Here is a 27,630-nt window from a genome sequence, read left to right on the forward strand (position 1 = left end):
CACTTTTTTGTTACTCTCACTTTTATTGTATAATTAACCAAACTTAATTTAAAGAAATGCACAAGTTGAAGCACATACTAGTCTGAACAAGGGTACTTTTAGTCAATCTTTATGAGATTACCTTCACACAAATGTTTTCAGTACTTCCATATAAGGCAACTTAATAATCTTATTTAATAGCTTGTTTTCTAAACATCATAAATAGTGTTTTACAACACAAACAGAAACACTTTTAATAGGCATACACTTTCACTTTATGAACTTCTTTATCTTCACATTCTCGTTGCCTGTCATAATAATAGAAAGTATTGTTCCGCCTTTGAAGCTTCTTCACAAACCCGGTTTCTGGCCAGCGATCTACCTGCATGAAAAAGAAAAGGATCCATTAATTACTAAAAGAAGATGGCCATCTTAACATGCCAGGCAAAGTTTTGACAGAGAAGGTAATTTTAAAACCGATCCCCTGGATGAGACTGCTTTATAGGCCAATGTCTCTGATGTGCATAATTACGTGTGCCATGTTACACGTCTTTATAAAATTTTAGCACAGATCCTGCAGAAATTGCAGATAGATTTACACCAGTAAGTCTCAATGTGTGATTGAGACGATGGTGTGGGGATGAAGGATTTAGTAGAACTGGCAACTCTCTATTGGGATTCCTCTATTGGGTGTCCTGTTTTAGTAGGATATTGCACTCTGAACCATGCACTCATGGGTGACTCTGAACCATGCACTCATGGGTGAAATTTTTCCAAAGCCCCTCTAGATTTTCCCTACCCTCTACCACTTACTCCATTCTCTGGGTTCAAATGGGGAAGGAGAGCTCCCCAATTGCTCCTATCTTGATGGTGTCAATTTGGAGTGTGGTTCTAGCAAGACAGGAGCCCAGCCCACAAAAAGGCAGGTGAGATGGGTAGAAGACAGCTATTTCTTTGCAGCAATTTTGGGTGGAGTTGGAGTCAGTAAAAATGTACTGACTCTGCTTAAAAATAAAAGTACAGTACAGTCAAACCTCAGTTTGCGAGTGTTTTGCAAGACGAACAAAACACTCCCGCAAACCTTAACTCGCAAAACGAGCACTGTCCCGATAAACGAGCACCCCCCCACCCCCCGCTCGAACCAGCATCGCACCCCATGCCCACGAATGCCCTCCCCCCCCCGAGAACCGCATCGCACCCCTGTGCTGGAAGCGGCATCCGCCTACCTGCCCACCCAAACAAACTCCTTACCCCATCTGCTGCATGCTGGTGCCAGTGCCAGTTAAGGAAAGATCCCACCTCTTGCCTGGGCTGGGAGAGAACGAGAGCCAGAAGGCCTTGAGCATGCGCAGATGCTCAAGGCCCAGCCAGGCAAGAGGCGGGATCTTTCCTTAACTGGCACCGGCACGCAGCAGATGGGGTAAGGAGCTTGTTTGGGTGGGCGATGCGGTTCTCGGGGGGGGGGGGGCATTCGCAGGCAGGGAGTGCGATGCCGGTTCGAGCGGAGGGGGGGGGTTATGGAGCAGCGCAGGTGGCCTCGTGGGGGGGGGCTGATGGAGCAGCGCCGGTAGCCTGGGGGGGAGGAGGAAGTGGAATGAATCAAGTGAGTTTCCCTTACTTCTATGGGGAAACTCCCTTTGATATACGAGCAATTTGGTTTATGAGCATGCTTCTGGAACAAATTATGCTTGTAAATCAAGGTTCCACTATACATTTATAATTGTATGCTTTGTCTTGGATTTAAAGATATACTGTATATACCAGTACTTTAGATCAAGATCAAAAAATGTAAAGCCTAATATCAATAGGAATTGGAGGTTTGTGTACCAACTCCACTGTCCTTTCTTACCATGTATGTCTCCCATCTGTAGAATACCTTGTTTATGGCTGTCCCTGACCAGAGAACACGGGCACTGTCTGAAACTAAACTTGTCTAAGACCAAGCTTCTTTCTCCACTCTAAACTCTAGTATGAAAGTAACATAATGCAGTGAAGATCAATATTCTTAATTTCATGTGTTCATCACATACTAAATTCAAAATATATTACGAATACTATTTCCTCTTGAAATAAATACTGCATAGATATTTTACCATGTCCACATGTTTCACTTGTTTATATTCAATTTCGTCCCTATATCCAGCCTGCTGAAATCTGTACAGGTTTTCTATCTCATCAGACCATTGCTTTGCACGACTTATAGATTTTGGTTTGACATCAGGGGCTGCCATGGCTCCAGCAACTTCAACAGACATTTTTCTGGAGGAAAATAAGAGAGAAAGCTTGCAAATAACAAGACAATATATTTCATGAACTAAAAGCAATTTTCAAACATAAGGCATTGGCAAAACCTACAACTTGATTTGTCTAACAAGATCTGACAGGTTTCTTCCAGGCAGTGAAGGGAGATGAAATAGCTCTTTTTTTGTTGTAAGCACTTCAATAGTCCATAAAAATTAAATATGCTTCAAACCAAATCAGATTCAGCCCTAAAGTGTACTTCGTGATACACATTTGTTCCATATTCCCACAGGAAATAATGGAGGTGTACTTACACCTTGTGAGATGCCTGACTGTCAGCTCTGTTTAAACTACAGCTGAATGGAGGAAAGGATTTTCTGCCTCAGAAACTGCTCCAAATGACCAAACTTGAAGATCTTTGAACTGCCATTCGGATGGGCTCTGACTGTAACCTCTGCACCCATGAAACCACTCCACGCAACCAGGGCAGGAAAAGCAGCCTGCGCCCTAAAACTCAAGGGAGTAAACAGGCAGATAGACAAGGATGACCCGGTCAACATTGTATATCTAGATTTTCAGAAGGCATTCGACAAGGTCCCGCATGAACGTCTACTTCTAAAAACTGCAAGCCATGGAATTGAGGGTGATATACTCATGTGGATTAAAAACTGGTTGGCGGATAGGAAACAGAGAGAACATAAGAATTGCCGCTGCAGGGTCAGACCAGTGGTCCATCATGCCAAGCAGTCCGCTCACGCAGCAGCCCTCTGGTCAAAGACCAGCGCCCTAACTGAGACTAGGCCTACCAGCGCACGTTCTTGTTCAGCAGAAACTTGTCTAACTTTGTCTTGAATCCCTGGAGGGTGTTTTCCCCTATGACAGACTCCGTAAGAGTGTTCCAGTTTTCTACCACTCTCTGGGTGAAGAAGAACTTCCTTACGTTTGTACAGAATCTATCCCCTTTCAACTTTAGAGAGTGCCCTCTTGTTCTCCCTACCTTGGAGAGGGTGAACAACCTGTCCTTATCTACTAAGTCTATTCCCTTCAGTACCTTGAATGTTTCGATCATGTCACCTCTCAATCTCCTAGTTCGAGGGAGAAGAGGTCCAATTTCTCTAATCTTTCGCTGTACGGCAGGGGGGTAAATGAACAATACTCGGACTGGAAAAGCATCACGAGTGGAGTTCTGCAGAGTTCAGTGATCGGGTCTGTGTTCTTCAACATATTTATAAACGACCTGGCAATTGGTACGACGAGTGAGGTCATTAAATTTGCGGACAATACAAAGTTATTCAGAGAAGTGAGGACACAGAAGGATTGTAAAGACCTACGAGACATAAACCCACTTGAGGAATGGGCTTCGAAATGGCAATTGAGGTTCAACATGGATAAGTGCAAGGTGATGCATGTCAGCAACAAAAATCATATGCATGAATACAGGATGTCCGATGCTGTACTCGGAGAGAGCCCCCAGGAAAGAGACTTGGGAGTACTTGTAGACAAGTCAATGAAGCCGTCCGCGCAATGCGCCGTGGCAGCAAAAAGGGCAAACAGAATGCTAGGAATGATTAAGAAGGGGATCACAAACAGATCAGAGAAGGTTATCATGCTGCTGTACAGGGTAATGGGTACGCCCCCACCTGGAATACTGTATCCAACACTGGTCGCCGTACATGAAAAAGGACATAGTACTACTAGAGGGGGTCCAGAGAAGAGTAACATAAATGGTTAAGAGGGTCCAGAGAAGAACGACAAAAATGGTTAAGGGACTGGAGGAGTTGTCATACAATGAGAGGCAAGAGAAACTGGACCTCTTCTCCCTTGAAAAGAGGAGACTGAGAGGGACATGATCGAAACATTCAAGATATTGAAGGGAATAGACTTAGCAGAGAAAGAGAGATTGTTCACCCTCTCCAAGTTAAAAGGGGATAGATTCCGTACAAACGTAAGGAAGTTCTTCTTCACTCACAGAGTGGTAGAAATCTGGAACGCTCTTTCAGAGGCTGTTATAGGGGAAAGCACCCTCCAGGGATTCAAGAAATGGTTAGATAAGTTCCTGCTGAACCAGAACGTACGCAGGTAAGGCTAAACTCATATAGGGCACTGGTCTTTAACCTAAGGGACTGCTGGGCACAATGGACCACTGGTCTGACCCAGCAGCGGCAATTCTTATGTTCTTACTCAAACGCATAGAGCCTGCACTTAAACCCTTGACATGGTCAGAGGGCAAGCAGACTCCCAGCAGATTGGACTCTGAGTCCAAGATGTGTGACACACAGCAGGCTGGCTCCACAGGTCAACTGAAGTTTCTCTGTGAAGCAGCAGTCCGGGGTCTCACGACACTGAAGGCACCAAAAAAGACAAACTTTAAGCAAAAGAAAGAGATGCAGAGCAGAAGACTTCTGCATGGATTGCTTACAGAAATTGAAACTGTAACTCTAAGGGAGGAGAAGCACATGCTCAGAAAAGTGTTTGGATTTCTGCAACTCCTGGATTGCGGGAAGGGATTAGAAACATGATGGCAGATAAAGGCCAAATAATAATAATAATAATAACTTTATTTTTATATACCGCAGTACCACAAACAGTTCAGAGCGGTTTACAGTGTAAGAGACTGTACATTTACAGCGAAGATACAATGCGAACTGTACATATTCAGTATAGGTATTTTATACAGCAAAGAAACAGTGTAGGTTTATCATACAGGAGACAGTACATATACAGCAGAGATATGTATATAGTGGAGAGGCATTATAAAGAACAAAGCAGTGTACAAAACCAGTGCAGGGTGGAGAATGTCAGGAAGACAACTAGTATCAATTATTGGATGGTAGTCTTTAATTATTTGGTGATGGGGGAGGTTCTAGAAATTTGTCATAGAGGAAAGATTTCAGAAATTTCCTGAAGGATGAGTAAGATGGGGCAGATGAGATAAGGGTGGTCAGGCAGTTTGTCCATCTGGCAGCTTGGTATGAGAGAGTTCTATTGAAGAATCTTTTGTAGGTGCATCCCTTTGGGGAAGGGTAGGTAAACAGGTTGGCATTACGCGTGCGAGTGGTTCCAGGGAACACGAAGTGGTGAGATAGATAAATCGGGGATAAGCCAGTTAAGGTTTTGAAGCTGAGACAGGCAAATTTGAAGATGACTCTCGCTTCTATTGGCAGCCAGTGCAGTTTTCTATAATAAGGGGTGATGTGGTCTGACTTTTTGAGGCCAAAGATTAGGCGGACCGCGGTGTTTTGGATAAGTCTCAGTCGCTGGATGGTTTTCTTGTAGGAGCCTATATAAATTATATTACAGTAATCCAGTGTGTTTAGGATTAGGGATTGGACCAGCAATCTGAAGGAGGGGAAGTCGAAGTAATGTTTGATGGTACGGAGTTTCCAGAGGGTATAAAAGCATTTTTTGACCTGGGTGTTAGTGTGGTCTTCGAAGGTCAGGCAGCGGTCTAGGATGACTCCAAGGATTTTGATGGTGGGGTTAATAGGATAAGTTAGGCAGTTGAGTTGTAAGGTGGTGTTCGTTAATTTGTGGTTGGGACTTGCTAGGAAGAGTTTGGTCTTTTCTGGATTTATTTTCAGTTTGGACTGGGTGGTCCAGTGTTCGACCATAGTAAGTACTGATGAGATGAGTTGCTCTGTTTCTTGCGAGAATGAGTAGATGGGGATGACAATTGTGATGTCATCTGCGTAGATGTAGGATTTCAACTTTCGGTCAGATAACATGTGTCCCAGAGGAGTCATGTAGATATTGAATAGAGAAGGTGATAGGGGGGAGCCTTGTGGGACACCACAGGGGTTGGACCAGGTGTGGGAGTAGGTTCCTTCGTTGTGTACTTGGTAGGTGCGGTTTTTTAAGAAGCTTGTGAGCCAGGTTAGTATCTGTCCCGAAATGCCTATGGAATCGAGGTAGTTGAGTAGAATGTCATGGTCTACCAGGTCAAAGGCACTACTGAGGTCAAACTGGAGTATTAGGGCACTGTTTCCCTGTGAGAATAGTTGGAGGAGGTAGTCGGTTAGAGATGCTAGGACGGTTTCTGTGCTGTAGTTTGTGCGGAATCCAGACTGGGAGTCATGAAGGACTTAAATTTATCGAGGTAGGACATGAGGTCCTGGTTTACAAGGCCTTCCATAATCTTGAGGAAGAAGGGTATGTTGGCGATGGGTCTGTAGTTGGTGGTTGTGGAGAGTGATTCTTTGGGGTTTTTGATGGTTGGAGATATGAGGATGTGGCCAAGTTCCAGTGGAAAGTAGCCAGTGGACAGGCAGAGGGTAATCCAGTTGAAGAGCTCTACTTTGAAAGGAGGGGGGGCTGTTTTCATGATGGAGGGAGGGAAATTGTCTAGAAGGCAGTTTGATTTGGCATATTTAGTGTATAGCTGTAGGAATAGGTTCCAGTCTGGGTTCTCGAAGCGATTCCAGGTCATGTCTGCGGTAATACCTTCATTGTTTGGGGTGGGCAGAAGGGTTGATGGGCTGGTGCTTGTTGTTGCGAGAGAGGTTTTTAAGTTGTGAATTTTGTTGGCGAAGTAGTCAGCTAGGTTAGTTGGAGAGGGTGGAAGGTCTGTGGGGGAGCTTTTATATGAGTTGGTGTCAAATAATGAGTTGATAAGTCTAAAGAGTTTATTGCTGTTCAGGGTTGGGGTGTTGATTGATTGGGCATAATATTTGGAGCGTTTCTCCTTGATCGTTTTTTTGTATTCTGTGACTTTGGTACGCCAGGCATACCTATCTGTATCTGTGCCGGATTTGCACCAGGTTCTTTCTAGTTTGCGTACTTCTCGTTTCAGAGCTAGTAGGTTGGCGTCAAACCAGTTGGCAGATGTGCAATGTTTTTTCTTATAGGGTTTTAGTGGGGCCATGTCATTTAGAACCTGGGTGCTGAAGTTGTTCCAGTCTGGGATGAAGTTTGGGTTTGGGTCTGTGGTGGATGTTGGGTTGTAGTGGGACCAGAATTTTTCAGGGTTTAGTTGACCTCTAGTCCATATTGTTTTTTTCTTTGTAGGTAGTTCTTGGTGTCCTTTGGCTTTGTTTTTTGAGCCAAAAAGTTGAAGTTGCATCGGAGGTGATCAGACCAGGGGGTGGGGGTCCAGGTTTCGTCTTTGAAGCTTATGCTGGGGGGGGTAGAGGGGGAGTTGGGGAGGAATGAGATCCATAGCCCATCTGCTGTAGCTATTATCTTTTCCACTCTCTAAGGAATCCCACGTGTCTATCCCAGGCTTTCTTAAAATCAGAACGGTCTCTGTCTTCACCACCTCATCTGGGAGACTGTTCCATGCACCTACTACCCTTTCTGTAAAAAAGTATTTCCTTAGATTACTCCGGAGCCCATCACCTCTTAACTTCATCCTATGCTCTCTCATTCCAGAGCTTCCTTTCAAATGAAAGAGACTCGACTCATGCGCATTTACGCCACGTAGGTATTTAAACGTCTCTCCCACCTTTCCTCCAAAGTATACAGATTGAGATTTGTTCCCATATGCCTTATGACGAAGACCACGCACCATTTTAGTAGCCTTCCTCTGGACCAACTTCATCCTTTTTATATCTTTTTGAAGGTGCGGTCTCCAGAATTGTACACAATATTCTAAATGAGGTCTCACCAGAGTCTTATACAGGGGCATCAAAACCTCCTTTTCCTATAGGCCCTAGCATCCTTTTAGCTTTCACTGTCACCTTTTCAACCACATAAGTTCTTCACCCCCTAAACTGTTACCGTTCTCTCAGGTTTTTGCATGGATTGAACACCTAGCGTACTGCATCTGGAAGGGATGTAACAGAATTCCTTTACTGCACACTAAAGGCCCTTTTACCAAGCCACAGTAGTGAGTTCCAGGACAGCAAATAAGATGCAGCTGATAGGAATTGAATGGGCTCAGCTGGTAAATCCCTCCTGTTTGTACCCTTCTCTTCCTCTGCCAATTCCAGACTGTCCCTTCTACCTTGCTGTGCCATATGCTTTTGATTGTCAATTATTGTGTATGTAGTAAACCTGTACTCCACCTAGAATTCTGCATATCAGAATATAAATAATTTTAAATAAACAAATGAAATAATTAAATTTAGGGCCTCTTTTAAAGCCACGTAGTAATGCTGCCATGGTTAATGCACCGAAACCCATAGAAATTGAATGGGTTTTGGTGTGTTTAACGTGGCCCATCGTGTTTAATGTTCTAACTTTTACTAAATCCCTGATGATAAAGCTCCATGTTTCATAGCAGTTATCTTTTAAACTTTTTTACAGAAAGGGTGGTAGATGTGTGGAACAGTGACCCGGAGGAAGTGGTGGAGACAGAGTCTGTCTGAATTCAAGAAGATGTGGGATCTCTTAGAGAGAGGAAGAGATAATGGTTACTACGAACGAGCAAACTAGATGGGCTATTTGACCTTTATCTGCCATCATGTTTCTAAATTCTGCAGGACTTAGAGAACAGCTAGGGATGTAAATAACCTTTATAAAATATCTTTCTTCTGAGGGCACTTTTGAAGTGTTCATTGATGTCATTCTGAATGGAAGTATAACTTGTGCAATCTGAACTAGGTTTTAAGCTAATAAAATAAAGTGCATTGCCAAAAAAGCACAGTTACTTACCGTAACAGGTGTTATCCAGGGACAGCAGGCAGCTATTCTCACATATGGGTGATGTCATCCGATGTAATGCGGTAGCCCCACAAGCAGACTTGCTTGAAGAAACTCGAAGTTTCGAGTCGTCCGCACCACGCATGCGTGCGTGCCTTCCCGCCCAGCGCAGGGCGCGTCTCCTCAGTTCAAAGCAAAGAAGCCAACCAGGGGAAGTGGGTGGGTTGTGAGAATAGCTGCCTGCTGTCTCTGGATAACACCTGTTATGGTAAGTAACTGTGCTTTATCCCAGGACAAGCAGGCAGGTATTCTCACAAGTGGATGACCTCCAAGCTAACCAGAACGGGATGGTGGGAGTGTTGGCAACTTAGGAGAATAAATTTTATAATACTGATTGGCCAAACTGTCCATCCCGTCTGGAGAAAGTATCCAGACAATAGTGAGCAGTGAAAGTATGACCAAGTAGCAGCCTTACAAATGTCCTCAATTGGAGTAGATCTGAGGAAAGCTACAGAGGCTGCCATTGCTCTGAATTTATGGGCTGTGACTTTATTGTGAAGGTGTAATCCAGCCTGTGCATAGCATAAAAAGATACAAGCCGCCATCCAGTTGGAGATGGTACGCTTAGAGATAGGATGTCCCAACTTGTTTGGATCAAAGCAGACAAAAAGTTGAGGAGCAGTTCTGTGTGGCTTGGTGAGTTCCAAGTACAAGGCCATAGCACGCTTACAGTCCAGAGCATGAAGAGCTGATTCTCCAGGATGAGAATGAGGTTTTGGAAAAAACACTGGAAGTACAATGGATTGGTTGAGATGAAATTCCGAAACCACTTTAGGAAGGAATTTAGGATGAGTACGAAGGACCACTTTATCATGATGGAACACAGTGAAAGGTGGATCAGCAACTAAAGCTTGAAGTTCACTGACTCTAAGAGCGGAAGTGATGGTAATGAGGAATACCACTTTCCAAGTGAGATACTTCAGATGAGCCTTATCAATTGGTTCAAATGGAGGCCGCATGAGTTGAGAAAGGACAACATTGAGATCCCAAACCACAGGAGGTGGTTTGAGAGGAGGGTTAACATTGAAGAGTCCTTTCATGAATTTGGAAACCACTGGATGAGTAGAGAGAGGTTTTCCGTCAACAGGCTGGTGGAAACTGGAAAGCCGCAATTGCACTAAGATGGACTCGGATTGATGTAGATTTGAGACCAGAATGGGATAAGTTCAACAGGTAATCCAAAACAGAAGATAAGGAGGAATGTTGAGGGTCCTTATGATGAGAAAAACACCAAATAGAAAATCTAGTCCATTTTTGGGAATAAGATTGTCTCGTGGTAGGTTTCCTGGAAGCTTCTAAGACATCTCGTACAGATTGAGAAAACTGAAGAGGAGTTACGTTGAAAGGTACCAAGCTGTCAGGTGTAGAGACTGCAGGTTGGGATGAAGCAGAGATCCTTGACTCTGTGTGAGCAGAGAAGGAAAAACTGGTAGAAGGTACTGAGTTGAAGTAGAAGGGAGTACCAAGGTTGTCGTGGCCACCGAGGAGCGATGAGAATCATGGTGTCATAATCGTTTCTCAACTTGATCAGAGTCTTGAGAATCAGAGGAAATGGAGGGAATGCGTAGAGGAAGAGATTAGTCCATTCCAGAAGAAAAGCATCTGCCTCGAGGCGATGAGGAGAGTAAATCCTGGAGCAGAACTGAGGCAGTTTGTGGTTGTGGGGAGCTGCAAAGAGGTCTATCTGAGGTGTTCCCCACTGTGCAAAAATGTGATGAAGAGGCGAGGAATGGAATGTCCATTCGTGAGGTTGCAGAAGACGACTCAAGTTGTCCGCCAAGCAATTCTTCGCCCCTTGGATGTAGACAGCTTTGAGGAAGGTGTTGTGGCGGATTGCCCAGTCCCACACCTTCAGAGCTTCTTGACAAAGGGAGACAGATCCCGTCCCTCCCTGTTTGTTGATATAATACATGGCGACTTGGTTGTCCGTCCGAATGAGGACTACCTGGTCGTGAAGAAGATGTTGAAAAGCGTTGAGAGCCTTGAAAATCGCTCTGAGTTCCAACAGATTGTTGTGACATTGACGATCCGTACTGGTCCAATGGCCTTGAGTACGGAGACCATCGAGATGAGCGCCCGAAGCATAAGTTGAAGAATCTGTCGTGAGGACCTTCTGATGAGGGGGCGTGTGAAAAAGCAAGCCTCTGGAAAGATAGGAAGAGAGCATCCACCAATGGAGAGACTTCTTCAAGGAAGGAGTGACTGAAATATGTCGAGAAGGAGGGTCTTAAACTTGCGTCCATTGAGATGCCAGGGTCCACTGAGGAATTCTGAGGTGAAGTCTGGCGTACTGTGGAGGCCATGTGACCCAAAAGTACCATCATGTGTCTCGCTGGGATGGAAGAGATGAAGAAGAGCTTCCAGACGTTGCTGTGGAAGGAACGTTCTGAGATGGATAGTATCGAGAACAGCTCCGATGAAATGTAGATTCTGTGAGGGCTGAAGGTGGGATTTGGGAAAATTGATTTCGAATCCCAAACTTTGTAGGAACCAAGTAGTCCGTTGGGTCGCTACAATAACCCCTTGAGATGTGGAATCTTTGATGAGCCAGTCGTCAAGGTAGGGAAATACCTGAAGACCATGATTCCTTAGAGCTGCCGCTACCACAACCAGGCACTTGGTGAACACTCTGTATTGAAAATGCAGATTCCCCACCAGAAATCTGAGGTATTGACGGGAGGCCAGATGAATGGGGATATGAGTATAGGCCTCCTTGAGATCCATAAGAACATAAGAAATGCCTCTACTGGGTCAGACCTGAGGTCCATCGTGCCCAGCAGTCTGCTCACGCGGTGGCCCAACAGGTCTAGGACCTGTGCAGTAATCCTCTATCTATACCCCTCTATCCCCTTTTCCAGCAGGAAATTGTCCAATTCCTTCTTGAACCCCAGTACCGTACTCTGCCCTATTATGCCCTCTGGAAGCGCATTCCAGGTGTCCACCACACGCTGGGTAAAGAAGAACTTCTTAGCATTCATTTTGAATCTGTCCACTTTCAACTTTTCCGAATGTCCTCTTGTTCTTTTATTATTTGAAAGTTTGAAGAATCTGTCTTTCTCTACTCTCTCTATGTCCTTCATGATCTTGTAAGTCTCTATCATATCCCCTCTAAGTCTTCTCTTCTCCAGGGAAAAGAGTCCCAATTTTTCCAATCTCTCAGCATATGAAAGGTTTTCCATCCCTTTTATCAGACGTGTCGCTCTCCTCTGAACCCTCTCGAGTATCGCCATATCCTTCTTAAGGTACGGTGACCAATATTGGACGCAGTACTCCAGATGCGGACGCACCATCACTCGATACAATGGCAAGATAACTTCTTTCGTTCTGGTTGTAATATCCTTTTTGATGATGCCTAGCATTCTATTTGCCTTCTTAGCAGCCGCTGCGCACTGTGCCGTTGGCTTCATTGTCAAGTCCACCATTACCCCCAGGTCCCTTTCTTGGTTACTCTCATTTAAAAACATCCCTCCCATCGTATATTTGTACCTTGGGTTTCTGTTTCCCACATGTAATACTTTACATTTCTCAACATTGAACTTCATCTGCCATCTCGTCGCCCATTCCCCTAGTTTGTTCAAGTCCCTTTGTAGTTCTTCACAGTCTTCTTTAGTCCGAGCTCTACTAAATAGTTTGGTGTCATCCGCAAATTTTATTATCTCACACTTCGTCCCTGTTTCTAGATCATTTATGAATATATTAAATAGCAGCGGCCCTAGTACTGAGCCCTGCGGGACCCCACTCGTGACCCTCCTCCAGTCCAAGTAGTGGCCCTTCACTCCTACCCTCTGTTTCCTACCCGCCAACCAGCTTCTGATCCATCTATGTACATCTCCTTCCACCCCATGGTTCTTCAGTTTCCGGAGTAGGCGTTCATGGGGCACCTTGTCAAAGGCTTTTTGGAAATCTAGATATATGATGTCTATGGGGTCTCCTTTGTCCATCCGTTTGTTAATTCCTTCGAAAAAGTGCAATAAGTTCGTTAGGCAAGATCTTCCCTTGCAGAAACCGTGTTGGCTGGTTATCAGAAGTTCGTTTCTTTCAAAATGTTCATCGATTTTTTCTTTTATCAGTGTTTCTGCCATTTTCCCCGGAACCGAGGTCAGACTCACCGGTCTGTAATTTCCTGGGTCACCTCTTGATCCCTTTTTAAAGATGGGCGTAACGTTGGCTATCTTCCAGTCCTCCGGGATCACGCCTGTTTTCAGGGATAGATTGCAAATTTGCTGCAGTAGTTCCGCTATCTCCTCCTTTAATTCCTTCAGAACCTTTGGATCCAGAGAGCATAACCAGTCGTTCTGCTCGAGAAGGGGATAGAGAGATGCCAGGGACAACATTCGAAACTTTTCTTTGACTAAAAATTTGTTGAGAGCCCTGAGATCCAAAATGGGTCACAGATCGCCCGTCTTCTTTGGAACAAGGAAGTAACGGGAGTAAAACCCCCTGTTCTGCTGTTCCAAGGGAACTGGTTCGATGGCATGGAGACGGAGCAGAGCTTGAGCTTCCTGAAGAAGGGCAGTCTGGGATGGATTGGAAGGATACTCTCTTGGAGGAAGCTCTGGTGGAACCCGAGTGAAATGAAGAGAGTATCCTTCCCTTATGATGGTAAGTACCCAGAGATCGGATGTAATGACCGTCCATCTGTTGTAAAAATGATGGAGACGACCTCCTATAGGGGGAAAAGGAGACAGAGACAGAATGGTGCTCTGTGTTAAACAGTCAAAAAGGCTGAGAAGCCTTAGGTGCAGCAGATGGTTGGGGTTTCTGTTGCTTCTGAGGCGACTGTTTCTTCAAAGGAGGGCAAGTGTAAGGCGCCGCCGGCTTTGGAGGAAAACGCCTCTGGTAGATAACAGGAGGGCGTGTCGGCCTAGAAGGAGCTGGCTTAGGACTATGGAGGCAAAGAATTTAGCATGGTCAGGCAATTTCTTGGTGGCTGCCTCGATGGATTCATCGAAAAGGTCATTGCCCTCACAAGGAATGTTCGCCAGGCGGTCCTGAAGGTTAGAGTCCATGTCAATGGTGCGAAGCCAGGCTAGACGACGCATGGCCACAGAGCAAGCCGCTGCTCGGGCAGAGAGCTCAAAGGCATCATAAGATGATTGAAGATGGAGACGTAACTGAGCAAAAGAAGCAATGACTTCTTGAAACTCAAAATGCATGTTATCATCCAAGTAATTCAAAAATTTTGGCAAAAGAAACTCAAAATAAGTGATAAAATAAAAATTATAATTAAGGACTCTAGAAGACATCATAGCATTCTGGTAGATGCGACGTCCAAATTTATCCATGGTTTTTCCTTTCCGGCCAGGAGGAACTGTGGCATAAACCCTGGAAGGATGGGATCTCTTTAAAGAGGATTCCACAAGCAGGGATTGATGAGACAACTGGGAGTTGTCAAAGCCTTTATGATGCACCGTTTTATATCTGGAGTCCAACTTTCCTGGAACTGCTGGAATGGAAAAAGGAGTCTCCATGCATCTAGTAAGAGTCTGATCGAGAGCTTATGTAGTGGAAGCTTAAGAGATTCAGCCGGAGGTTAAGGAAGATGCATGACCTCAAGGTATTCTGTAGAATATTTAGAGCCAGTGTCCAATGGAATGCTCAAGTCCACAGCCATCTGTCTCAAAAAAGAGGAGAAAGATAACTGATCTGCAGTTGCACGGCCCCGAGAAGGACTCGAGGACGTCGAGGCAGCTGGAGTCGAAGAAGAAGAAGCCTCGGCAGGAAATCATGTTGCAAAGGAACCTGGAGACTTGGACGAGGCACTGGAAATCGGAATATCCTCAAGGGCCGGCATCGGAGACCTGGAACGAGGAGTTGGTGGTCTTGTAGAGGCCAGAGAGGATCGAGGCTTCGAGGCATGATGTCTAGAAGAATGCCTCGAAGCAAGCCTTGAGTGATGTCGAGAACTGTGTCTCGAACTGGATCTCGAGGACCGAGCAGAGTTCGCCTCGGAAGCAGAAGATCGAAGATCTATAGGCTTGGAGGAGGAGCCTCGAAGCACTTTCGAAGACTGCACATCCTTTGTAGAGTGCGAGGTATCCTGTCGATACACTCGCAAAGAATCTACTCCATGCATTTGGAGCTTGGAAGCCCGACCACACATTCGCAGAGACTCCGCTTCCTGCATCGAGTGTGGAGGCAAAGGTGGCTCGACCTCGCGGGAGACTGCTGCATGCCCAGACTGGAGAAGAGTAAGCAGTGTGGGTCCCATGGTAGTGAGGACCTTAATAATCTGCTCCTCCAAAGAGGTCTGGGATGAAGCCAGCAAGGAGGGTACCGTGTCTGAAACCGGCCCACTTGCCTTGGCTGAAGGGTCCCGCACAGTGGTGTGAGAGTGTTTCGACTTGGGAGGCTTCGACACTTTAATCACCACTGGCGGAATCGAGTGCTGAGCTATCTGACCTGAGACAGGAGAAGATATCACAGCAGAGGATGTCGAAGCAAGAGCCGCTCCAAATGACGAAGGTCTGATGAGGCTCGAGGTGGAAGCAGTAGAGGCAGAGGCTTCGACGGGTGTCGAGGCCGAAGACATCTTCGATGTTGAGGGATTAGTAGACTCCGTCTCGAAGAGGCTATCCACCAGGATGCAACGACGCTTAAAAGTATGAGGCTTAAGTGTTTGGCAAGGCAGGCACGAGGTAGGATGATGCGTCGGCCCAAGGCACTTGAGGCAGCGTCTGTGAGAGATATCGTGCGCTTGCACTTGCTACACTGTTTGAAACCAGTAACAGGCTGGGGCATAGACAAAAATACAGCCGACGCAAAGTCGAAGCCCGCGGGCTGCAGCCGAGCGGCCTGTACTGGACGAACGGACGTAAGTAAAAAAAAATTTTTTTTTTTTTATAGAAAGAAAAGTAACAATATAGCGGTGAGAGAAAGCATGAACGACAAAGTAACCGGAGAGAGCCAAAAAGACGGACTTCTCGGCTCCGCAGAAAACTAAGAACTGAGGAGACACGCCCTGCGCTGGGCGGGAAGGCACGCACGCATGCGTGGTGCGGACTACTCGAAACTTCGAGTTTCTTCAAGCAAGTCTGCTTGTGAGGCGTCCGCATCAGGGTTCCGTCGGATGACATCACCCATATGTGAGAATACCTGCCTGCTTGTCCTGGGATAAAAGTATGTTACATATTATTTTACTGTATTCTTAGAAAATAACCAATCCTGAAAGAAAATCGGTCATGATACCAGTGAGCCAGCATGTGGATTCATTAAAGCTTGTTCTAAGCATAAGGCATGTTTTACACGTGGAAAATAGGGCTGCTCTTTAATTGCAATTAACACAGCAATTGGCATGTTGTTATACACAAAGGGTATGCAAACTGAGTCTATTCCCCCTTTTATTCTTAAACGGTACTTTGATATTTTTGGACCCTCAATACTTTTTTTGATCAATGAAAGCTTACAGCACAGCATTATGCCTAGGGATTGGAAAACCTCCATTATTTACCCTATTGTTAAAGATCACAAAATAAGTATCGAAGAGAAATCGAACTATAGGCCAATTTCAAATATCCCATTTTTGGCAAAAATAACAGAGAAAATAGTATTCAACCAAATATCAAACTTTATAGAACAAACAAATATTCTACATCCAAATCAAACTGGTTTCCGGCAACACCACTCTACTGAACATTCTTTGATAGGTATGACATCATCTATACTCTACCACTTGGACCATCATTCTTCTGTTCTTTTGATTTCGATTGACTTCTCAGCAGCTTTTGATACGATTGATCACAATCTCTTATTGAACAGACTACAATCCATAGGCATTACAGAGCAAGTCCTACTTTGGTTTAGATCTTATTTGGACAATCGCTCTTCAATAGTTTCCTTTAATGATTCTATTTCTGCTAGTTTCTCAGCCACATATGGTATTCCACAAGGCTCTATCCTGTCCCCACTCCTGTTTAATATATTTCTTGCTCCTCTTATGACTCTTTGCCAATCCATTGGCTTCTCCGTATTTGCCTATGCAGATGATATACAACTTTTACATCCTCTTGACCCTAATAGTTCTTCTGAAATTTTAGCTATCAATGAGAAATTAAAACAGATTCATTTATGGCTTGATAATAATAGATTATCCTTAAATATTAATAAAACTAATACCTTGCTCTTCCCTTGGAAAGACAATCATAAACTCGCTGTTCCTATTTCCATCCAAGGGATTACTCTTAAACAGATAAATAAGATTCGAATTTTAGGTGTGATTTTAGATGAAAACCTAACCTACCATGACCATGTTAGTTATGTGGTTAAAGCTACTTTTTACAGACTTCGCCAAATACGGGCCATTTTGAAATTTCTATGTCCAAAATCATTGAATATATTAATTCACTCAATGATTATCTCAAAAATTGATTACTGTAATGCATTATTCAAGGGAATGGCTCAAAAAGAAATTAGAAGATTGCAGATAATTCAGAATGCCTCTATCAAATTAATTATGGGAGCTAAGAAGTTCGACCATGTAACTCCATTACTTCAAAATGCGCATTGGCTTCCGGTATCCCATCATATTCTATACAAATTATCTTTACTTACATTTAAATCGTTATTATATAAAACTCCTGCTTTTATTTATAATTCTCCCAAATTTTTAAGATCAAATGACCAACTTTTGTTGGTCATTCCCACTCTCAAAATTATCAATACTCAAAGGCAATTTATTTTTACTGTTACGGCGCCTCAGACATGGAATTCACTCCCGCTATATTTAAGAGAGGAGAAGAATTTGGAAAAATTTAAGAGCCAGCTTAAAAGCTTTCTTTTTAAAGAAGCGTTCAATACTTAATTGAAATGTTAATTTGCTCTTTCGTTAATTGCTCTTTTGTCTATTCTTATCTTTACTTATTTATTTGTCCTCCTATTTCTGTTGTGTTTTACCTTAATTGTTGATTCTTTCCTATCTAAGATTGTATTTCTATCCCACCTGTCCTATTGTATGCTTGTCGTATTTTAATTAGTTTGTTTTTGTGATTTATCCCCCTGTTAATTATATGGTCTATTTTATGTATATTTTAGACAATTTATTTTACCAATTTGTACATCGCTTAGTATTTGGAATAGGCGATTAATTAAATACCGTATTTGCTGGCGTATAAGACGACTTTTCAGTACCTTAAAATCCTCCCCAAAGTCGGGGGTCGTCTTATACGCCGGGTACTGTTTAGAGAGCTGCACGGGGACGCCCCTAGGGTCGCGGGGATCCCGTGGGGACGCCCCCTAGGGTCGCGGGGATCCCATGGGGACGCCTCCGAGGGTCGCGGGGCTCCTGCGGGGCTGGATGCTCAGTCTTCTGGATGTACGCGGCTCTTCTTCTCCCTACCTTCTCTGCTTGCAGCACAGAGCCGAACGGAAGTCTTCCCGACGTCAGCGCTGACGTCGGAGGGGAGGGAGGGCTTAAACAAAGCTTAAACAAAGCCCTCCCTCCCTCCGACGTCAGCGCTGACGTCGGGAAGACTTCCGTTCGGCTCTGTGCTGCAGGCAGGGCAGATAAGGAGAAGAGAGTAGCCTCGCAGTTCGAGTGGCTACCAAGAGAGAGGGGCGGCCGCCCTGCCCCGGTTGCAGCACAGCCGGCCAGGTTCCCTTACTTTTGTGGCACTTCCCTGACCGACCGATAACAGCCCGGGTCCGACAATCCTCCCTGCCCTGTAGCCGCGAATCTAAATTACCTTCTTACAGCAGCTGTAAGAAGGTAATTTAGATTCGCGGTTAAGGGCAGGGAGGTTTGTCGGACCCGGGCTGTTATCGGTCGGTCGGGGAAGTGCCACAAAAGTAAGGGGACCTGGCCGGCTGTGCTGCACCCGGGGCGGTAGAGAAGGTGTGCGGAAGAAGGGGTAGTCTTATACGGCGAGTATATAACAAAACTCTATATTTTAACTAAAAGTTGGGGGGTCGTCTTATACGCCCAGTCGTCTTATACGCCGGCAAATACGGTAATAAATAAACTTGAAACTTGATTAGTTGTGATAAAAAAAATTGTGGATAAAAATTAATCATGCTGCATGACATTTCCCTCCCTTCCCCATCCCCCCTCCCATGCAAACTCCAGTATCCCTCCCTTCCGTTCCTGGCCCCGCCTATAGTTCCATAAATCTCTCTCAATTCCCACCCTCTCTCTGAGTGTACTTTAAATTCAAGTGTTTACTCCAACAGCAATACTAATTTGAGGCCTACATTAGGGCTTTCCCCGACCCATCCTGCCCTTAGAAAACAGGAAATTGCATCAAAAGTGGCAGGATGGGTCAGAGGGAAGTCCTGATGTATGCCACAGACAGCATATGAGTATTGCTACCAGAGCAAAGACTTGATTTTAAGATACACCCGAAGAGGGTTGGAAGGGAATTGAGAGAGCTTTATGAAATCGAACCAAGGGAGGGAGGGAAGTGGAGGAAGAAGAGAAAAGAGGCAGTTGGACTGAGAGGGAAAAAGATAGGGACAGAGAGGGAAAAATGCCGAGTATCTGAATGTAAACCAAGTAGAGGGGCATAATCCAAAGAAATGTCCAAGTCCAATTTGGACGTAGGGTGCTAATTGCCCAAGGTCGGCAGCCTTAAAAGGTCTATCCTAATCTAGCCTTAAATGCTAAAACTGCTGATAGAATTGCAAGTCAAGTTTAGAGATCAGGGATGCCTGCTGTATGGAATGAATCAAAATCAAGTGAATTCCTAAGAGAGTACAGCAATTGAAGTGTGAAGAAGCTAGCTTTAATCATGTCGAGAAATGCCTTGCCCTTCAAGCATGCAGCTCTTCCCCTTTCTGGCCTGAGCCCGGGTGGAGAGGGAGAGTAGCAGGAAAAAAAATTTCAAAAGACAACAGAGGCTGCCAAGTCTTGCATTGAAGAATACTGCTTTTGACGTTATTTTGGTATTTTGGCGTTGCTTTGATAACATGTAACAAAGTTAACAGTAATATAACTTATGAATGATAACTTTCACAGGAAAAAAATCTAAATACAAAGAACTGCCTTTGTGAAAAATTTTATTTTTGTGACTTCTCAGGTATTTGTGCAGTGACCTTCATTTGGGACCAAATGCATCTTATTCTTTCCTACAGACATAAAGCAATGTTACTTACCGTAACAGTTGTTATCCAGGGACAGCAGGCAGCTATTCTCACTAGTGGGTGATGTCATCCAACAGAGCCCCGACACGGACATCTTGCAAGCATGTCTTGCTTGAAGAAACTCAGAAGTTTCGAGATGCCCGCACCGCGCATGCGCCAGTGCCTTCCCGCCCGATGTACCGGGCGTGTCTCCTCAGTTCAGGTAGCTAGCCTGAGAAGCCAACCCAGGGGAGGTGGGTGGGACGTGAGAATAGCTGCCTGCTGTCCCTGGATAACAACTGTTACGGTAAGTAACATTGCTTTATCCCAGGACAAGCAGGCAGGTATTCTCACTAGTGGGTGACCTCCGAGCTAACCCCAATGGGATGGTGGGAGAGTTGGCAACTTAAGAGAACAAATTTTGTAACACTGTTTGGCCAAACTGTCCATCCCGTCTGGAGAAAGTATCCAGACAATAATGAGAGGTGAATGTATGAACCGAGGACCAAGTGGCAGCCTTACAAATCTCCTCAATCGGTGTCGATCTGAGGAAGGCTACAGAGGCTGCCATTGCTCTGACCTTATGGGCTGTGACCTTACAGGGAAGGGATAATCCAGCCTGGGCATAGCAGGAAGAGATACAAGCCGCCATCCAGTTAGAGATGGTGCGCTTCGATACCGGTCGTCCCAACTTGTTTGGATCAAAGGAGACGAAAAGTTGAGGAGCAGTTCTGTGTGGCTTTGTGCGATCCAAGTAGAAAGCTAGAGCACGTTTACAGTCCAGAGTGTGCAAAGCAGATTCCCCAGGATGAGAATGAGGCTTTGGAAAGAACACTGGAAGCACGATGGATTGGTTGATGTGAAATTCAGAGACCACTTTAGGTAAGAATTTTGGATGAGTACGGAGAACCACCTTGTCATGATGGAATACAGTGAACGGTGGATCCGCCACTAGGGCCTGAAGCTCACTGACCCGACGAGCTGACGTGAGGGCCACTATAAAAACCACCTTCCAGGTGAGATACTTGAGTGGAGCCGTGTTGAGAGGTTCAAACGGAGGCTTCATAAGATGAGACAGGACAACATTGAGATCCCAAACCACAGGAGGAGGTTTGATAGGAGGGTTGACATGAAAAAGCCCTTTCATAAATTTGGAAACCACAGGATGAGCAGACAAAGGTTTCCCTTGTAGAGGCTGATGGAAAGCCGCAATAGCACTCAGGTGGACTCGTATAGAGGTAGACTTGAGGCCAGACTGGGACAGGTGTAGAAGATAATCCAATACAGAAGATAGGGAAGCTCGCTGAGGTTCCGTGGCATTGGAAATACACCAGGAAGAGAATCTAGTCCATTTTTGGGAATAGCATTGTCGAGTAGCAGGCTTCCTGGAAGCCTCCAAGACCTCCCTCACTGCTTGAGAGAACTGGTGAGGAGTTATGTTGAAAGGAACCAAGCTGTCAGGTGGAGGGACTGCAGATTGGGATGAAGTAGTGAACCTTGATGTTGAGTGAGTAGTGAAGGAAACACTGGAAGAAGTACTGGCTCCCTGCTGCTGAGTTGAAGTAGAAGGGAGAACCAAGGTTGTCTGGGCCACCGAGGAGCAATCAGAATCATGGTGGCATGGTCTGATCTCAATTTGACTAGAGTCTTTTGAATGAGAGGAAAAGGAGGAAACGCATATAGGAAGCGATTCCCCCAATCCAGTAGAAAAGCGTCTGCCTCGAGGCGATGAGGAGTGTAGATCCTGGAGCAAAACTGAGGCAGTTTGAAGTTGTGGGGGGCTGCAAAGAGGTCTATCTGAGGCGTCCCCCACTGTGCAAAGACTTGATGAAGGGGGTCGGAGTGGAGCGTCCATTCGTGAGGCTGAAGAAGACGACTCAATTTGTCTGCTAAGACGTTGTCTTTCCCCTGAATGTAGACAGCTCTGAGGAAGGTGTTGTGGCGGACTGCCCAATCCCAGACTCGAAGAGCTTCCTGGCAAAGAGGGGCCGAGCCCGTGCCCCCTTGTTTGTTGACATAATACATGGCGACCTGATTGTCGGTGCGAATAAGGACCACCATGTCGTGAAGCAGATGTTGAAAAGCTTGGAGAGCATTGAAAATGGCTCTGAGCTCCAGGAGATTGATTTGATGGAGTCGTTCCGCACTGGTCCAGAACCCCTGAGTGCGAAGACCATCCAGATGAGCTCCCCATGCATGGTTCGATGAATCGGTTGTGAGAACTTTCTGGTGGGGAGGAGAGTGAAACAGCAAACCTCTGGATAGATTCGAAGAGGTCATCCACCAGAGAAGAGACTGCCGTAGAGCAGGAGTGACCACAATGTGACGGGACAACGGGTCGGACACCTGAGTCCACTGAGATGCCAGGGTCCATTGAGGAATTCTGAGATGTAGTCTGGCAAAAGGCGTCACATGAACTGTGGATGCCATGTGGCCCAAGAGGACCATCATGTGTCTCGCTGAGATGGACGGGCGAGAAGACACCGACTGGCAGAGCAGAAGGAGAGCATCCATGCGTTGAGGAGGAAGGAATGCTCGCAGATGAATGGTATCCAGAACAGCCCCGATAAAGGGGAGAGACTGGGTGGGCTGAAGATGTGACTTGGGGAAGTTGATCTCGAAGCCCAGACTCTGCAGGAAACAAATTGTAGTCAAGGTCGCCGAAATGACCTCTGGAGCCGACGGTGCCTTGATGAGCCAGTCGTCGAGGTATGGAAACTCCTGAAGACCCATGTTTCGGAGTGCAGCGGCCACCACCACCAGACACTTTGTGAAGACTCTGGGAGACGAGGACAGGCCGAATGGAAGCACTCGATACTGCAGATGTAGATGTCCCACCCGAAATCTGAGAAACTTGCGGGAGGCCGGATGAATCGGGATGTGAGTGTAGGCCTCCTTGAGGTCCAGAGAGCATAACCAATCGTTCTGCTCGAGGAGGGGATAGAGAGCAGCAAGGGTCAGCATACGGAACCGTTCCTTGACCAAAAACTTGTTGAGGACTCGAAGGTCCAAAATGGGACGCAGATCGCCCGTCTTCTTCGGAACCAAAAAATACCGGGAGTAGAACCCCCGATTTTGCTGATCTACAGGCACCGACTCGACGGCTCGAAGCCGAAGAAGAGCCTGCGCCTCCTGCAGAAGAAGAGCGGTCTGCATCGAGTTGGAAGGATACTCTCTTGGCGGGTGGTCCGTGGGGACCCGTTGGAAATGAAGAGAGTATCCCTCTCTTACGATGGCAAGGACCCAAATGTCCGAGGTGATCGACTCCCATCGATGATAAAAATGGTGGAGTCGACCCCCTATGGGAAAAACAGGGGAAGACAGAACGTCGGTTATGCTCCCTGGAAGAGAGTCAAAAAGGCTGAGTAGCCTTGGGTGCAGCCGGCATCTGAGGCTTCTGTTGAGGCTTCTGTTGAGTCTTCTGTGGAGGCTGCCTCTTCGCAGGCTGTCTCGCCGGGGGAGCCTGCCTCGGTTGATAACGCCTCTGGTAGATTTGAGGCGGTCTAGAGGGACGAGACTGCTGAGGCTTCGGCTTAGGTCGCAGAATAGACTGAAAAGACTTCTCATGGTCTGAAAGCTTTTTAGTAACAGTCTCGATAGACTCATCGAACAGATCCGCTCCCGCACAAGGCACATTAGCCAGTCTGTCTTGGAGGTTCGGATCCATATCAATAGTGCGAAGCCAGGCCAGGCGACGCATGGCGACTGAACAGGCCGCAGCACGTGCCGAGAGCTCGAAGGCATCGTAGGAGGATTGCATCAGCTGCAGCCGCAACTGGGACAGGGTCGCCACCACCTCCTCAAACTGGAAACGAGCCTGAGCATCGATGAAAGGGATGAACTTGCGGAGTACCGGCAAGAAGAAATCCAAATATGAAGAGAAGAAAAAGTTGTAATTGAGCACTCGAGTCGCCATCATCGAGTTTTGGTAGACACGTCTACCAAACTTGTCCATCGTTCTCCCCTCCCTGCCCGGAGGCACAGAAGCGTAGACCTGAGAAGGGTGAGAACGCTTGAGAGAAGACTCGACCAGAAGGGACTGATGAGAAAGTTGAGCCCCCTCAAACCCCTTGTGGTGAACGATGCGGTATCGAGCATCCAGCTTACTGGGAACTGCAGGGATGGAATACGGTGTCTCAAAACAGCGCATGAAAGTCTGGTCCAGCAATTTATGCAGAGGAAGCCGAAGAGTCTCCGCCGGAGGGTGAGGCAAATGCATAGTATCCAAATACTCTTTAGAATATTTAGACCCAGTGTCCAAAGTCACATCTAAGTCATCCGCCATCTGTCGGAGAAAAGATGAGAAAGACAGTTGGTCTGCCAAGGCCGGCCGACGAGACAGACTAGACGAAGTGGAAGCCTCCGGGTCCAGGGAGAGCTGAGACCGGCATGGAGAATAGGAGGTAGATGGTTCCTCATACTCTGGTCCCTCCGGCTGGGATACATCCGACGATGAGTATCCCAAACGCTGCATCTTTTTCTGCGGAGACACCTCCGAATGGCGTGAGGAGTGTCGAGATGAGTGTCGAGATCGATGCCCCTCCCGGTGACGGGATGGGGAGCGAGATCTTCTGTGCATCGCACGATCCCCTGAAGCCTCTAAGGAATGGATAGGGCTCGATGCGGTGGATCGCAGAGGTGGTAAGGATGCGGACTCACGCAGTGCCACCCAAGTCTGGTATGGAGTGCGGAAGAACTCCTCCTGCGATGCAGTATGCCCAGGACTCCGATTATCAGGGGCCGCCCTAGCACCCTGTTGTCGTGGAGGTGTGATGGGCTCTAAAGGCGGCATATCAGGAAGGGAAGCCCTTCTGGAGGATTCTGCCGCCCTCCGCCGATCCCCCTCGTCGAGCAGCGAGATCGAACGACGAGGAGGAGGGGGAGGGGGCGGACCGCCCCCTGAAACCGGTGCCGGGATGTCACCCTGAATGTTGGCGATAAGCCGGGGTCCCATAGTGTGCATAAGCTCGACAAACTGAGCTTCTAGCAGGGATCGAAGCGAAGCCGATATGGAGGGATCCGCACCGAAAGGGGGTCCTCCTGCACGGTCTTCGCGTTCCTTCGTGGCCAAGTGCTTCTGCTTGCTAGCTTTAGGCACTTTGATGACCACGGGAGGGACAGTGGAAGGCGGTACCTGAACCGAGGAGACGGAGGCAGGCGCCGATGCTGAACTTGAAGCCGTAGCCGGTGTAAACGATGCTGGCTTCACGATGCTGGATGCGGGAGTCGTCGATGCAGGTTTCGAGCGGACTGGCGAAACCTCAGCAGACGTAGAAGCAGACAGGTCCTTGGCAGTCTCCATCTTGAACATCGACTCCCAAAGCAAGCAACGCCTCTTAAACGAGCGCGCAGTGAGCGTGGAACAAGGCCGGCACGATTTCGGAACGTGTTCCGGACCAAGACACTGCAGGCAGCGTCGATGCGGGTCCGTTAACGAAATCGCACGCTGGCACTTGCTGCACTTTTTAAAACCGGTGATTGGCCGGGACATAGGCCGGAAAATCGACGCTGCAAGGTCGAAGGCGCTAGGCCGCAGCCACGAGGCCGGCCCGGCCGAACCGCCGGAAGAAATAATTTTAACTTTTTTTTTTTTTTTTTTTAAGAAAGTAAAAATGAAAGAAATTCAAAGAAATAAACCAAAACGCGGGTAATAGAAGGCAAAGAAAAAACTGAAATTCAGTCAGCGCAGAATGAAGATAAACTTCTCAGCTCCGCGGAAAGAAAAGAACTGAGGAGACACGCCCGGTACATCGGGCGGGAAGGCACTGGCGCATGCGCGGTGCGGGCATCTCGAAACTTCTGAGTTTCTTCAAGCAAGACATGCTTGCAAGATGTCCGTGTCGGGGCTCTGTCGGATGACATCATCCACTAGTGAGAATACCTGCCTGCTTGTCCTGGGATAACATATATATTATTCTGTTGGTCCACTGAAATGCTAAAGTTACAAGGATTACATATCTTACATAGACTGTTCTTTAATTGTAAAGAAAACTAATAATGCCTCCTGTTAGTTTAATAATAGCAAGAAAGACTGATTTACCTGTAGAATAGGAGTGTCAAAGTCCCTCCTCGAGGGCCGCAATCCAATCTGGTTTTCAGGATTTCCCCAATGAATATGCATGAGATGTATTAGCATAAAATGAAAGCAATTCATGCAAATTGATCTCATGCAAATTCATTGGGGAAATCCTGAAAACCTGCCTGGATTGTGGCCCTCGAGGAGGGACTTTGACACCCCTGCTATAGAATAAGGCCCAGGCATTTGGGCTAGTGCTTATACGACCTACAGCCCTCAATTGTATAGTTTCCTTTTGACTTTGTAATGGACTAGACCAGGGGTAGGCAATTCCAGTCCGGTTTTCAGGATATCCACAATAAATATGCATGAGATAGATTTGCATCTCAAGGAGGCAGTGCATGCAAATCCATCTCATACATATTCATTGTGGATATCCTGAAAACCGGACTGGAATTCCCTACCCCTGGCCTAGACTAGTGATACAGATGTGGGTAGTTTGGACAAATGAGTGTAGGTAAAAAATATGATCATGTAACACCTTTTTTAATAGACTCACACTGGCTTCCCATCAATCAACGAATAACATACAAAATATTACTCTTAGTATTTAAAACATTATCCACTAATGAACCACAATTCATAGACCGGTTACTAGTTCCATATAACTCGACTCGTTCCCTGCTGTCTACAACACATGGTTCCTTCTTTGAAAATCATTGGAACCAGACGTCATGACATATTTTCAGTTATGGCCCCTCTTACCTGGAATACTCTCCCCTTATACATAAGAGAAGTTAAAGTTCTTAATTTATTTAAAACCAACTTAAAAACTTTTCTTTTCAAAGCTTCTTTTGATCTTTAAAATAACTCTTTATATCCATTTTATCCCAATCCTAATGTTTTTTCCTTTATTTGGCTTTTGCTCTCTTTTCTCTAGAAAAACAGCAATTTTGTAACTTTTTGCCCACCTTTGCCCTTTCCTTATGTATCCAAGTTCGTCTGTATTGTCAGTTTGTGATTTCTTACCCCCCTTTTAAATGTTACTCGCTTAGTATGTAATAAGCGATTTATCAAATTCAATAAAACTTGAAACTTGTCAGGGGTCTCCAAAGTCCCTCAAGGGCTGAATCCAGTCAGGTTTTCGGGATTTCCCCAATGAATATGCATTGAAAGCAGTACATGCACATAGATCTCATGCAGATTCCTTGGGGAAATCCCGAAAACCTGACTGGATTCGGCCCTGGTGTAGGATCTGTCCATGTTGCCTTACAAGTGACAGCATCCCTCAGAAGCGCCAAGTTACCCAGTTGCAGATTCTTGGGCAAATGCACTGCTCGACTCAGCGCTATGGGGGCGTGTCCCCCCCCTCACAATGAATATGCATCAACTCGATTTGCATATCCATTGGGGAGTGACGTTAGCGGCAGCCCCGCCCCCTCACCTGCGGTTAGGCTTGGGCGCTTCCTTGCAGGCCTCGGCCGTGCTCCCGCTGCTCGACGTCGACTGGCGGCGACTCTGCACAGCCGTGAGCTCCGAGCCTCGGCGGCCGCCGCTGCCGCCGCCGCCGCCGAAGCCCGGGGCCGAGCAGCGCCCAATCCGCCGCGCGTCTCGCTGGGGATCCAGCTAGGAGGCTCCTCGTCAGCCCGTCACCAGCTGCAAACGCGCGCTTCCCGGTTCAGAGTAAGACGCCGCCGCCTCCT

At 46.4% G+C, this 27,630-nt stretch overlaps 1 protein-coding gene across 1 annotated transcript; it reads right to left on the minus strand.

Annotated features, from left to right (window-relative positions):
• Positions 1-27,498, minus strand: MEIG1 (meiosis/spermiogenesis associated 1). Its single transcript, XM_033958722.1, has 3 exons — positions 27,372-27,498; positions 2,073-2,238; positions 1-361 (listed from the first exon to the last, which is right to left on the minus strand). Exons 2-3 carry the CDS (start codon positions 2,232-2,234, stop codon positions 233-235), a joined length of 291 nt encoding a protein of 96 aa, XP_033814613.1. The 5' UTR covers positions 2,235-2,238; positions 27,372-27,498; the 3' UTR covers positions 1-232.
• Between the last annotated feature and the right edge of the window lie 132 nt (positions 27,499-27,630).

This window comes from Geotrypetes seraphini, chromosome 9 (genome assembly GCF_902459505.1).
Source record: "Geotrypetes seraphini chromosome 9, aGeoSer1.1, whole genome shotgun sequence".
Taxonomy (NCBI): domain Eukaryota; kingdom Metazoa; phylum Chordata; class Amphibia; order Gymnophiona; family Dermophiidae; genus Geotrypetes; species Geotrypetes seraphini.

Bases quoted from the DNA above. Each gene is read 5' to 3' on its own strand.
- MEIG1 (XM_033958722.1), bottom strand. From the start codon at position 2,234: ATGTCTGTTGAAGTTGCTGGAGCCATGGCAGCCCCTGATGTCAAACCA. The intron at 362-2,072 runs GTAAAATATCTA...TTTTTCATGCAG, and splicing joins AAGTGAAACATGTGGACATG to GTAGATCGCTGGCCAGAAAC.